This window comes from Oncorhynchus masou, chromosome 5, assembly GCF_036934945.1.
Source record: "Oncorhynchus masou masou isolate Uvic2021 chromosome 5, UVic_Omas_1.1, whole genome shotgun sequence".
NCBI classification, from domain to species: Eukaryota; Metazoa; Chordata; class Actinopteri; order Salmoniformes; family Salmonidae; genus Oncorhynchus; species Oncorhynchus masou.
In genome coordinates, this window is record NC_088216.1 from 45,383,086 (window position 1) to 45,398,531 (window position 15,446).

Below are 15,446 nucleotides of genomic sequence, written 5' to 3' on the forward strand. Positions count from 1 at the left end.
AGAGCTACTTATTTTACAAGACAAATTATTACAAGACAATCCTCAAAGGCACAAACCCTACAAAAATCTGTTTCGTGTGTGTTTGTGCATTAAGGTACATGATAGGGTTTAGCTTTGAAGCCAGGGGTTTTCTTTGTTTTTGTCACTGATCAGCTGACTGCAGGACGACCCCAAGCATCTCCCATTGTCCAGCTATTGTCTAGATCTGGGTATAGAGTTCAGTCTGACCCGTCGGGGGGAAGGGTACGTCTGAAGTCCACACACACACACACACACAAAAAATAACATTTTGGTCTAGCATGAAGGGTATTAGGCAGCAGAAAATTGTCTTCAATTTTATCCGCAGTAGACATTTTGTGGAAAGTACATTCAAATGATCATGTATGTGCATTCTGTTCTTTGCGTTGGGTATTTTGGGTGACTATTGACACATAAGGCCTCTATGGTAGGAACATTGCCACTTTGTGCTGCAATGTGTTGAGCCCTATATAATAGTCACTTTCTCATTGAGTGATAGACCCTGTCCTCAGTGTGTCCCTATATACTGTAGGCAGAAACAAAAGCTGCTTTTATACACTGGGCATAAGCAACAGTTCCTAGGCCATAGGTCAAAGCCAGCTTGCGAATAATCATTAGTGCAAGTTAGTGGGGTGAGATGGGTTACGGTAAAAATAGGGTACTACTCAAGGTATTAACTATGTTAATTATTATCATCAAGTTCAGATCTTCAACAGGTTGTTCAGTCTGAACTTTATGTGGGTTTTAGCAGTAGCTTTGTACTAGTCTTGCACTACTAGACATCACACCATATTCTAGTTAGTTTCTATGGATACATTTAGAACGAATGGAGTCAAGACTGCCTTGTTACAGACGTTCACTGCTGGTGATGCTAGTAATTATCCCTTTCTCTGCCATCACCATATTTAACATTATAGAACTGGGCAGAGCCTCTGGATGTCTCCAATCAACATAGTTTGCATTCCACTTTGGCAAAATGTAATAGTTTTGAATTCCACCCCTGAAGAAGTAAACTGAGACGAGATGGGGCCAGTTCAAAGACTCCTGTCCATCTGTCCTGCGTGGGGAATTTAACCTTTGACCAACTGGCTTCTATATCCCCATAACACCACAGCCCTGTGAGGACATAAGAGATTGAGGTAGAGGAAAATGGCTCCTTGAATCCTTGTCTTTCCAAATGGCTCCTTGTCTTTCTTTGGCTTTCGTTTGCTTTAATATCCTTGCATTTCCTGATGTGTTTACATTCGTTGACAGTTAGGTTGGCTCCAGTCCCACCCACAAAATGTGTCATGGTAATTCACTAAATGCAACATGACACAAAATTCAGTGGAATGACAACTACAAAACATTCTGAAGGGAGTGGCTCGCTATCTGAGCGCCAGAAAGAAAGAAAATATGATTCCCTTCTCAGAAGTGTGATTCTAGAAGTACTTCTTCTTTCCCTGAACTGAAAGAAAAATGTCCTCCAGGGGAAATGGACATGAGTTATTTTCCCTGGTTGACACAGACATGCTCAGGAAAGTGATATCACAACTTAAACCTTCTACCTGCCTTTTTGATCATATCCCCACCACCTTCTTCAAAACAGTTTTTAATTGCATAATTAAAGAAGTGCAAAGCCATTCTTATTCACTCTCTGTTCACAGGCCCTTTCCCCACTGCACTAAAAACTGCTATGGTAAAACCCCTTCTGAAGAAATTAAATCTAGATTATTTAGCTCAGCTCTCTTTCGGCAAATCAACCCCAAAAAAACAGCAAATGTATATATTTTTTTATTCCAATCTGGTTTTCGGTGCCCACCTCAGCAGAGATAGCCTTAGTTAAAGTGGTAAATTATATTAGAGCCAACACACATGCCAAACTGCTCTCTCTCCTTTTACTGTTGGATTTAACTCACACTGGTGACCATGATGTCCTTCTGGAAAGACTGTAGAAGTGGGTTGGCCTCTCTGGTCCAGTTCTAAATGGGTTTAGGACCTATTTAAACGGTTGATAGTTTTTTTAGTACTGTTCAGTTGACATATGTTACCCCTTGGCAGCATTATCAGAAAGTACGGCATTGATTTCCACTGCTGCGCAGACGTTACACAACTTTACATTTCTGTGTCACCAGAGGATTTTAGCTCTGCAGATAAATGATTAGACTGTATTAGTGATTTAAATACTTTAATACTTGTGATGGCTCACAACTTCCTCAAGCTAAATCAAGACAAGACAGAGGTACTTATTATTGGAGCCAAAGCACAGAGGGAGAATCTGGCCACACATCTGAATTCACAAGTAATATATATAAAACACCAGGAAATAAACCTAGGTGTCATTTTAGATACTGAACTCAATTTCAAATCACACGCTAGGAATGTGACCACCTGAGGAACATTGCCACGGTGTGGCTGTTTCTATCTCCGGCTGATACAGAGAAACTCATGCATGCTTTAAATTATAAGCAGGCTTGACTACTGTACTGATCTCCTGTCTGGCCTACCCAAGAAAGCCATTGGTCAACTGAAAAACATACAGAATGCTGCAGCACGGGTATTGACCAAGACCAGACGGAGAGCACACTTTACACTGGTTTTAAAGTCTCTGCACTGACGGTCTGTGAGTTTTCGAATTCATTTTAAGATTCTTCTATTTGTTTTTAAATCAATCCACGATTGGCTTTACTTGTCCTTAGGGTACTTTTTTAGTCTCAGTTTTTATCGTTCTTTTTTTATCCTCTTGTGTTTGTTATGTAGTAAATACTTCTGTTTTATTTTCATAGTATATTTATGTTTTTTTCCTGTGAAGCACATTGTGTTGCATTCATGTCTGAAATGAGCTATATAAATAAAGCTTGATTTTGATTTGAAGTTGGTTGGATGTCCTTTGGGTGTTAGACCAATCTTGATAAACACGGGAAACTGTTGAGTGTGAAAACCCCAGCGGCGTTGCAGTTCTTGACACGCTCAAACCTGTTCACATGGCACCTACTATGCTACCCAGTTCAAAGACACTTAAATATTATGTCTTGCCTATTCACCCCCTGAATGACACACATACACAATTCACGTCTCAATTGTCTCAAGGCATAAAAATCATTATTTAACCTGTATCAACACCCTTCCTCTACACTGATTCGAGTGGATTTAACAAGTGACATAAATAAGGGATCATAGCGTTCACCTGGATTTACCTGGTCAGTATGTCATATATATATATATATACACACACATATACACACACATACACTCACTGGCCAGTTTATTAGATACACCACCTTAGATACACCACCTTGTTCACGAAAATGGATCGCTCCTACAGACAGTGAGTCACTTGGCCGTGGCTTGCTATATCATGCAGGCAGACAGGCATCGAGGCATTCAGTTACTGTTCAATTGAATGTTAGAATGTGCAAAACTAGTGAACTAAGCAACTTCGAGCGTGGTATGATAGTCAGTGCCAGGCACTCTGGATCCAGTATGTCACACACACGACAGTGTCTAGGGTTTAACGAGAATGGTGATACATCCAGTCAGCAGCAGTTCTGTGGTGGCGAAAACAGCTCGTTGATGAGAGAGGTCAAAGAAGAATGGCAAAAATCATGCAACCTAACAGATGGGCCACAAATAGACAAATAATGATGCAGAACGGCATCTTGGAACGCACAACTCGTCGATCCTTGTTACGGATGGACTATTGCAGCAGACGACCACACCGGGTTTCTAATGCTTTGTACACTTGGTGTATATTATGTGTGGGGAAAAAGCTATATGGTTGTATAAAAGCCAACATGAACAAATAGGTCACTCATGTTCACTTTCATCCCAAAGAGAATTTAAGGGCTTCTCGAAAGTCCCCCACAGAAAGATTCAGAATTTCAGAACACAACCTTACCAAAAAACAAAACTTTCCATTTCACCTTTGCATAACCCTTCACCCAACCTCTGGAATATTGTTCTAGCCTTGTGGAAAAGTGCAGAGACATAAAAAAAAACACTTCAACGCTGTTTCATCTCCCTCCCGTGACGGGACTATACACAGCGATTCTTCTCAGAGTTTTTTTGTAGTCGGTAAAGAAAGAAAATTAAAACGTGTATAAAAGCAATAAAGTGGAGTGGATCCTGACCCAGCATTCTTTTATCCTTTAAGCAGAACAATAACTCAGACAGCTTTGCATGAAGAACATTTCCCATGGCATGAAGTGGGCATGACCATTCTACTGACCCTTGCTCACACACACACACACACACACACACACACACACACACACACATTCAGATGGTCAAACAAGACAAAGCATAGTTTTGAAAAAGACACAGGCTTATTTTAACACCTTTCTACGGAATAATATGTTGTGTAAGTTCTACACATGGAACACTCAAAGTCAATCTTAAATGAATCATTATTTATTGACAGCAAGCTGGAGAGGTCACAGTCAAACTTAGATGCATATAGTACCGGTCTGAAGTAAGCTCCACCGGGGCAGTCCCGTTAGTTCTCCTATATACTGCTTATTCATTATTCATATTTAATTCATCATTAACATTTGGTTCATGCATGTGACCGACCAATACCTCACGAGGATTCTTCTCTCCAAGCTGAGACCTTGAAACTGAGATATCCCTTTCGTTCTCAAAACAAGGTTCTGGGCATACTGCCAAATTGCAGATACTGATAGTGAGGATTCCTCCCAGGCACATTTAATCAGTCACTTGCATGAACACAGAAATTTGTTATTAGAAAAGCACAAACATACAATTTTCATCACAAATAAATAGGTGAAAGGTGTGTGAGTGAAAGGTAGCCCCACGAATACATTCACATTCATACCACACACCTGGTGAGAGTTGCCCTTCGCTGTTTCCTGTGCAGTAGTTGGGGTCACTTATTCCACCATTTGGACATCAGTGACATCCTCCCCAGGTTGCATTTATCCCTCTCAGCACATCGGCACAGGACATGATGAGGCCTCCCAAAACAACAGGAACATTAGTGGGTTGTGGCTGCTGTGACAGCGTGATACTGACAACCGCACAGTACCCATTGGTGTGACACCAGGGCCAAGGACATGATGCCACACACTGCTGCTGAACATACAGTACTGGTACTGCCTGGGCACAATCTTCAGCTGCCAACTGTGCCAGGGTCAAGAGAACACTCAGACAAAACCATCTTGTGTAAACACGTTACCGATTCAAAGCCTTCAATAGTTCCATAATGTGAAATGCAAAACAATGTCTCCGAAGCCTGTCGGACAGATCTAATGCTTACCCCTGGAGTAAAATAAGGGTTCAGGTCAGAGCCATTAGTGATCTTAGTGAAACGGATTCTATCTATGCAACCTAGACACAATATAGTGAATGACAGTGACAACTTTTCAAGTTGTGCATTCCAGACTGCATATGCTCTGATCAGTGGGAGAGAAACTGCAGCAGCAGCCTCTGTGGCATCTAGCTACTGCTCTGGAATTTAATGAAGTCAGTGTAATTACTGTGGTGTCATCTGCTAGCAATCAGACACCATTTACAACAGAGAATGGCATGCTATATGCAGCACATACACACACAGGTAGACCCCCTTACCTGGAATATCAAACACACTGACATTGTGGAAGGACCACTTGAGAAGGTATGTAGAATGTGTAAAAACACACCCTCACATTGATTGATGAACTCCAACCTCCCCTCCCCTCCCATGCACCCTACCACCCTGGTTGTCAAACTAAAGTTAAAGGACTTGGTAAACATTGCAGGCGACCGCCGACTGACTGATCTGCAAATCACCTTGCATCCTATTCAATATTATTTGTAGATCAGTCAGTCAGTCTTCATTTATTGAAGATACACCATGTCAGCTGCAATGTCAAATAAGCCCAATCACTTCCCTAACAGCGCATTTCATATTATGGCTTGACACTGCAGGAGTCATCTGTGCCCAGAACCCAAGCACAGTCATGTCCAGAGCCTTCTGTTTACATAGAGACATACGGTATTAGAAGGCTCTGCTGATGTTCAGCTAGATTTGACCACTTCCATTGAGCTGAGTTAACTGAGGATACAAGTAGCAATTTATCAGACGAAAGCATATAAAACAGGCATACATGGGCCCATATGGCATAAATTATTAGATTTGAAACTCCCACCCCTTACCCAATTAAAACCCATCTTGCTGTCTCCGGGGAGCTCAGTGCCTGTCTTCAGAACAGGGATTAACTCAAGGAAATGAGACTGCAGGGGACCAGTGTGTGGGAGAGTGGCCAATGGGGGCTGTGAAATCCAATTAACGTCCCCCTGTGAGGTAGGCTCGAGAGGTGTGTCTGTGGACATGGTAATTCAATAGAATGTGCCTTGGTGAACATGAACATGCTCTGGCCCAATGTTGATCTTTCAGGGAAAGGTCTGGAAGTGTATACCCGTTAGATAAGGCGAGCTTCCTACACTTCAATACAACTGGCAGATAATGGCTCATAATACAATCATCTGTCTAACATCTGGAAAGGTCCCTTAGAGCAATGCTCTCATTGGTTGGCCAGAACAATGGTGTTGTTGGACATGAGTTTACCTGGTCTCATAGCATTTCACATTATTCTGTACGTAAATCCAAACTTATATGTTTTGAATTCTAGCTAGGTGGCAAACATTAGCTAGGCTAGGAGTTAGGTTAAAGGATTACGTTTAGGGGAAGGGTTAGCTAACATGCTAAGAAGATGCAAAGTAGTAAATAGTTGAAAAGTTGCTAATTAGCTAAAATTCTAAAGTTGTCCATGAGATTTGAACTCGCAACCATTGGGTTGCTAGTCGTTTGCCCTAGACGCCCACCCATCTACTCCTACTTTCATTTATGCCTTGAGTAATCATCTATCTTATGTAACCATACCAAATGTAACATATCCTGGATTTAAGTTTACAGTGTTACGTCTAGTCTATAAAATCAGGCTGGCAGAGATAAAGGGGGGTAAAGGGGGGCTTGAGCCAATCACTACTACTGGAGGTTAAAGGGCAAATATCAAAGGTTCTGCAGAATCAAATTACTTATAAACTGGGTAGCTTGGGTCCTGGATGCTGATTGGCTGAAAGGAATGATGCAAAATTACTGACTGTTCCAATTATGTTGGTAACCGGTTAATAATAGCAATAAGGCACCTCTGGGATTTGTGGTATATGGCCAGTATACCACGACTAAGGACTATATCCAGGGACTCCAAAACTGCGTCTGGATGCTCCGTATGGAGAGTGTGAAGCAACTGTGGAGCTTCCAAAGGTCAAATCTAGTTTCGTACCGCATCGTCCTGAGCCTCACAAATGTAACAATGCTGCGGGCTGCGTTTCACTCCACATTGGCATGATTGGTTGACTGTAGGTAGGGACAGTATGTCCTGCATAAACACAAACTCACTTCCTTGACAACAGCTCTGTGAAGCATGAACGCCCTGACTTCTGCAGAGGCCCGCATCGCAGTAAATGCTGTACGGCAAACAGACTCCAGAATGACCATAAATCGGCTTTTATACAAGTCAGGGGCAGAGGACACAGAAGTTCCATAGTTGATATTAGGAAAACATGGGTTTGGCTGTGTTTACACTGGCAGACCAATTCTAATCTTTTGCCCAATTATTGGCAAAAAAGCTGATCTGAACGGTAAAAAAATAAAATAAAAAAGATCAGAATTGGGCTGCCTGTGTAAACGCAGTCTTTGTGTAATGGTGCATGGAAGAAATAAAAAGGGACAGACATTTTGAGTTGTGATTTTTTTTTTTTTTTTTTTAAACAAAGCCATTGTATAACATAATAAATTAACAATTAAATGTATCGCCCAAAGCAGCGGAGGAACAGGACTTTCCCAGTCTCAAGTCAATGCTTGGACCCATATTTAAAAAGCGGCTCGGCGTTGGCTTGACTATAATCTCAAAGGGTTAACACTGATCCTAGATCAGCACCGACTCAGACGATTCATGATTAGGATTGACCTCCACAGCCAGTCAATTAAACATCACATTAAAATCAGCTCCGATCATGTCACACCTTATTCCCAGCTAACACACCAGACTCCAATAATCAACTAATTATGATCTTCAGTTTAGAATGTTTAAATCAGCAGTGTTTGCTAACGATGGGGCAAAAAATGCAAAACCCCACTTGCCCCCCCGAGGACTAGACGTAAAAATGTCCATTAAAATGTTCCTATACCTGACCTCAGGATTTTGCCCTAATGGGTTAAGCCTGACATTACCCCATCCAAAGTAGTTAAATTCCAGGAACTTTCAATAAATTCCCTGGTTTTCGAGAAGTCCTGGTTGGGGGATTATGGATTTCCTGCCCATTCGGGGAATCTTCCAACAGGGATTTCTGGAAAACCAGGAAATGTATTGAAAGTTGCTGGAATTTTGCAACTCTACTTTGGATGCTCTGAAGACTGAACAGGTAAAGGAAAATCTCACCCCTTAATACCTGTTCCCCTCGCTGCGCCGTACAGATGGCAAATTCCCTCTAGGCCAGGGATTTAAAGATATCGGACCTCGGCCTATTCTGAAAGACACTACTCTACTTAACAGCCCATGGGTCAATTGGCCTCTTACATTCTCCTTACAAAGTACAGTGGATCATCCTACCAGAGCACACTAATGCGAGACAGGCAGACAAGGAGACACATTGTCACATTTCATACCCACTAATACACACACAGGACCTGCATTGTATATATTGAATAGGATGAGGGTAACGCGAGCAGAATGATGTCTTCATCATCATCCATCTTCTCTGACATCACTGATGGGACTCCGTGAGTGACCACTCACTACTGTGTGTAGTGCGATTGCACACGGGCCACACCTTACAGAGCCGCATGTCATGCAGTCTCAACACGCGTTGAGCAACAGCACATCTGTCCTCACAGGTCAGGGCGCCCCGGCCAAACATCATCACGGGGACACCATGGCGGATTAGAGGAGGGTAGGTGGAGGGCTTCAGGGTAAAGTATAGGTGGAGGGAGAAACAAAGGGACCGAGTTGACAGTGGCTAGTCTGAGTCCGGTCTCAGAACATGGAACCAGGCTTCCTCAAACCTCACAGAGAACGACTGGGAAATCCACATGGATGCAGGGGTGATCCAGCTTTACGGTTCCCTAGAAGGGAAAGGAGACGGAAAACACAAAACTAAGCACATGATCATTCATTATATACCTAGCCCGTAACATTCAGATATGTGATCAGGATATTGCCATATTGAATACACTGGTTTGGGGGCGGGACTATTTAAATCATGCATACTCGATGACTAAAGGATGACATCAGAAAATAATGGATTCGTGTTTAACCCATAACAGTCTGAGCTGGGAAAGGGGGTTCTACTAAGCTATATGTAATTATTTAAAGAAGGTCATACCAAGGATCACTTAGCTATTTGATTGAATTTTAAGACCCCTTGAAGTATCAAAAAATATAAAACCAAAATGTTTTTTTTGCCTTACATGCTATTAGCACAAACACATTGAATAACATTCACTAGATGGAACAAATATCTAAAGCAAGTTATTCTTCTTTTTTTAAGTACATGTATGTTACCCCTTGTTTTTGGAACAGTCTCCAGATATATTTCCATTCATATAATTTCTCATTTTTAAACTGGTACAGGGGGACCTTCAGACAAGCCTTTGGGCATCCTAAAATCTCACCTTTCCACAGAGATCATATTAGTGTGTAGGCCAAACCGTTCGGACGCTACAGATGACTGTGAGAAAACTGATTTTCAGGATGTCTCATGGTCTGACAAACACTGCTCTAGCGTTGTCACCTCTCACGGCTGATGCGGAAGTGTGACATCTGCAGATTGAGGCTCATCCAATGCAACAAATCAAATATCCATAGCTTAAGACTGACATATGGGGAATAAAATAAAATAAATGCTAATTGCATTTCCGCAGGGACACGGACATCCACTCTAAGGGGTTAACTAGAATATTAAAAATCTAATACCGGGAGTGTATTCATGAGTGCAAACCATAGCAAGCAGTTTCTATTGGACAAATTCAGGTAGGACCCCCCCCCATTTCATCCTGTTCGTTTTCTAGTGAATATACCCCTGAATTTCATATTCCGACAGTTTGAGAGAAGGGCCTGTTACCTGAGGTATGAGGTTTTTCTGGATCTTCTTCAGTTTGGCCCTCTTACGGCCATTCTTCATCACAACTGTCTCCTCGTAGAACTCGTGGGCCAGGTCTCCATCCTCGTCAAAGTACAGGGAGCTGAAGGCAGATAAAGGTTACCGCTGGGTGGGGTCCAGAGAAATAAGAGCATGACAAATGTCTACCCAGTACAGATGTTGCATGTTTTTTTTTACCTTTATTTTACTAGGCAAGTCAGTTAAGAACACATTCTTATTTTCAATGACGGCCTAGGAACAGTGGGTTAACTGCCTGTTCAGGGGCAGAATGACAGATTTGTACCTTGTCAGCTCTGGGATTTGAACTTGCAACCTTTTGGTTACTAGTCCAATGTTCTAACCACTAGGCGACCCTGCCACCCCTCACCTCGCTCACTGCCACACTGAGATAGAAAGGGATGTCAAACATCTGCCACTTTAATAATGGAACTTGATGTAAAAAAATGTATCACTAGCCACTTTAAACAATGCCACTTAATATAATGTTTACCTAACCTACATTACTCATCTCATATGTATATACTGTATTCTATATCTACTGCATCTTTATGTAATACATTTATCACTAGTAGAGGTCGACCGATTATGATTTTTCAAAGCCGATACCGATTATTGGAGGACCAAAAAAGCCGATACAGATTAATCGGCCATTTATTTTATTTTATTTGTAATAATGACAATTACAACAATACTGAATGAACACTTATTTTAACTTAATATAATACATCAATAAAATCAATTTAGCCTCAAATAAATAATGAAACACGTTCAATTTGATTTAAATAATGCAAAAACAAAGTGTTGGAGATGAAAGTAAAAGTGCAATATTTGCCATGTAAGAAAGCAAACGTTGAGGTTCCTTGCTCAAAACATGAGAACATATGAAAGCTGGTGGTTCCTTTTAACATGAGTCTTCAATATTCCCAGGTAAGAAGTTTTAGGTTGTAGTTATTATAGGAATTATAGGACTATTTCTCTCTATACCATTTGTATTTCATTAACCTTTGACTATTGGATGTTCTTATAGGCACTTTAGTATTGCCAGTGTAACAGTATAGCTTTACATCCCTCTCCTCGCTCCTCCCTGGGTTCGAACCAGGAACACAACAGCCACCCTCGAAGCAGCGTTACCCATGCAGAGCAAGGGAAACAACCACTCCAAGGCTCAGAGCGAGCGAGTGACATTTGAAATGCTATTGGCGAGCGATAACTAGCCAGCCATTTCACTTTGGTTACACCAGCCTCATCTCGGGAGTTGATATGCTTGAAATCATAAACAGCGCAATGCTTGACGCACGGGCTGCTGGCAAAACGCACGAAAGTGCTGTTTGAATGAATGTCTACGCGCCTGCTTCTGCCTACCACTGCTCAGTCAGATAGATACTTGTATGCTCAGTCAGATTATATGCAACGCATGACATGCCAGAAAATAGCTAGTAATATCAACCATGGGTAGTTAACAAGTGATTATGATTGATTGAACGTTTATAAGATACGTTTAATGCTAGCTAGCAACTTACCTTGGCTTATTGCATTCGCGTAACAAGCAGTCTCCTTGTGGAGTGCAACAAGAGGCAGGTCATTGCGTTGGACTAGTTAACTGTAAGGTTGCAAGATTGGATCCCCGAGCTGACAATGTGAAAATCCGATTGTTATGAAAACTTTAAAATCGGCCCTAATTAAATCGGCCATTCCGATTAATCGGTCGACCTCTAATCACTAGCCACTTTGTTTACATACACTACTCATCTCATATGTATATACTGTACTCGATACCATCTACTGCATCTTGCCTATGCCGCTCTGTACCATCACTCAGTCATATATCTTTATGTACATATTCTTTATCCCTTTACACTTGTGTGTATAAGGTAGTAGTTGTGGAATTCTTAGGTTAGATTACTCGTTGGTTATTACTGCATTGTCGGAACTAGAAGCACAAGCATTTCGCAACACTCGCATTAACATCTGCTAACCATGTGTATGTGACAAATAAGATTTGATTTGATGTGTTGATCTACGGACGCCCCGAGACACAGACCTAGAGCTACTGACATTGTGAGGGGAAGTTTCTAGAAAGATACAAAATAGTGTACCCTTTCTATAGTGTAAGTGAACAATATTGGCTTTAGTTTAAAGAAGAAAACCAGCCCAGTCACGGACCAGGATGTCTTGCTCCCAGGCAGACTAAATAACTTTTTGCCCGCTTTGAGGACAATACAGTGCCACTGACACGGCCTGCAACGAAAACATGCGGACTCTCCTTCACTGCAGCCGAGGTGAGTAAAACATTTAAACGGGTTAACCCTCGCAAGGCTGCAGGCCCAGACGGCATCCCCAGCCGCGCCCTCAGAGCATGCGCAGACTAGCTGGCTGGTGTGTTTACGGACATATTCAATCAATCCCTATACCAGTCTGCTGTTCCCACATGCTTCAAGAGGGCCACCATTGTTCCTGTTCCCAAGAAAGCTAAGGTAACGGAGCTAAACGACTACCGCCCCGTAGCACTCACTTCCGTCATCATGAAGTGCTTTGAGAGACTAGTCAAGGACCATATCACCTCCACCCTACCTGACACCCTAGACCCACTCCAATTTGCTTACCGCCCAAACAGGTCCACAGACGATGCAATCTCAACCACACTGCACTAACCCATCTGAACAAGAGGAATACCTATGTGAGAATGCTGTTCATCGACTACAGCTCGGCATTTAACACCATAGTACCCTCCAAGCTTGAGACCCTGGGTCTCGACCCCGCCCTGTGCAACTGGGTACTGGACTTCCTGACGGGCCGCCCCCAGGTGGTGAGGGTAGGCAACAACATCTCCAGCCCGCTGATCCTCAACACTGGGGCCCCACAAGGGTGCGTTCTGAGCCCTCTCCTGTACTCCCTGTTCACCCACGACTGAGTGGCCACGCACGCCTCCAACTCAATCGAGTTTGCGGACGACACAACAGTGGTAGGCTTGATTATCAACAACGACGAGACGGCCTACAGGGAGGAGGTGAGGGCCCTCGGAGTGTGGTGTCAGGAAAATAACCTCACACTCAACGTCAACAAAACTAAGGAGATGATTGTGGACTTCAGGAAACAGCAGAGGGAACACCCCCCTATCCACATCGATGGAAAAGTAGTGGAGAGGGTAGTAAGTTAAGTTCCTCGGCATACACATCACAGACAAACTGAATTGGTCCACTCACACAGACAGCATCGTGAAGAAGGCGCAGCAGCGCCTCTTCAACCTCAGGAGGCTGAAGAAATTCGGCTTGTCACCAAAAGCACTCACAAACTTCTACAGATGCACAATCGAGAGCATCCTGGCGGGCTGTATCACCGCCTGGTACGGCAACTGCTCCGCCCAAAACCGTAAGACTCTCCAGAGGGTAGTGTGGTCTGCACAACGCATCACCGGGGGCAAACTACCTGCCCTCCAGGACACCTACACCACCCGATGTTACAGGAAGGCCATAAAGATCATCAAGGACAACAACCACCCGAGCCACTGCCTGTTCACCCCGCTATCATCCAGAAGGCGAGGTCAGTACAGGTGCATCAAAGCTGGGACCGAGAGACTGAAAAACAGCTTCTATCTCAAGGCCATCAGACTGTTAAACAGCAACCACTAACATTGAGCGGCTGCTGCCAACACACTGACTCAACTCCAGCCACTTTAATAATGGGAATTGATGGGAAATTATGTAAAATATATCACTAGCCACTTTAAACAATGCTACCTAATATAATGTTTACATACCCTACATTATTCATCTCATATGTATACGTATATGCTGTACTCTATATCATCTACTGCATCCTTATGTAATACATGTATCACTAGCCACTTTAACTATGCCACTTTGTTTGCATGCTCATCTCGTGTGTATATACTGTACTCGATACCATCTACTGTATCTTGCCTATGCTGCTCTGTACCATCACTCATTCATATATCTTTATGTACATATTCTTTATCCCCTTACACTGTGTATAAGACAGTAGTTTTGGAATTGTTAGTTAGATTACTTGTTGGTTATTACTCCATTGTCGGAACTAGAAGCACAAGCATTTTGTTACACTTGCATTAACATCTGCTAACCATGTGTATGTGACAAATAAAATTTGATTTGATTTTTGAATTAGGACATCCAAATTTTGCTCAATCCTGAGATGTGGCTGGTGTTCTGACTTGTAGTATGTGCTGTATGTTATGATGACATAGCTACTTGTGATGCTATATTTACCTCCATCTGGTAAACACGAAGGGCGTCCCATTTCGGAAACTTCGGAGTCTTGCCAGCGACTGTTCGTCGACTCCCTCTTTGGTTGGATCACCATCACCACTGCCTGAACCTGCAAAAGGCCAATAACCTTTGGTTTTGGAGCCACTCCCGCCCATCTTCAACTGTGGGACATTATTTTCTTGGCCGGACTGCACCCAGGAGAGATGTAGCGAGTTGATGCTCGATGTAGGTGTTGACAGGTCTTGAGACAGGGATGTTATTTATAAAGTAGAAGACAGTAGGTAGCTACAATTTAAAGGAATTACAGAGAAAGTGAGTTAGCAGCCGTTGATGAATGGTGACATGTTTCTCTGGCAGCTGCTGATTGAACAAAAAAATCATATTAGCCAGATTAACTACATGCATACGTATGCACTAACTACATGCATACGTTAGTTCTCTGTACAAAAGCATAGCTATCTAGTTAGTTAGGACTTGAAGCTGGCATTAGCTTTCAAAACCAAAACCTAGCAATGCTAGTTAACGTGATCGGTTAGCGACCTGTTTACAGCAGTAGCGTTTCATATCTGAGACAGGTTGAAGTCTTCAGTTGGTTGGCAGAACATACCATCGTGTCTGTGATATGGTAGCTGAGGGCCTTTTAGAATATCAGATGGCTAACGTTAGCTAACTACAAAACGCCATACGTGCTGTCAAGGTAACATTAACCAGCTAGCTAACGTTAAACGTCTCCCTATGATTTAGGTTGCATGCTTGCAAGCACATTCACTGTCGACATACCGAGTGATTTCAGCTTGAAGTCAATTAGTCGTATTTTATAACTTCCTTAGACGACGAATGTCTTCGAAGCACAGGTAGCTAACGTTAGCTCTCTGAAACTACTAGTCACCGTTTTTAGCCTCTCCCTCACTTCCATCATATGGAGGGCATGTACTTACGTCACTTCCAGTCTATTTAAAAAAAAAATACTGAATGGAAGGTTAGAGAAGGTTCTTTATGATGAGGAAAGAGTGAGCAAATAAGAAAAATAATAGCCTACTCTAA

At 42.5% G+C, this 15,446-nt stretch overlaps 1 protein-coding gene across 1 annotated transcript; it reads right to left on the reverse strand.

Annotated features, from left to right (window-relative positions):
- Positions 1-4,391: 4,391 nt before the first annotated feature.
- tusc2b (tumor suppressor 2, mitochondrial calcium regulator b) lies at positions 4,392-15,319 on the reverse strand. Its single transcript, XM_064965692.1, has 4 exons — positions 15,183-15,319; positions 14,403-14,687; positions 10,120-10,240; positions 4,392-9,121 (listed from the first exon to the last, which is right to left on the reverse strand). The coding sequence occupies exons 2-4, from the start codon at positions 14,555-14,557 to the stop codon at positions 9,056-9,058; spliced, it is 342 nt and encodes a 113-aa protein (XP_064821764.1). The 5' UTR covers positions 14,558-14,687; positions 15,183-15,319; the 3' UTR covers positions 4,392-9,055.
- Positions 15,320-15,446: the final 127 nt, after the last annotated feature.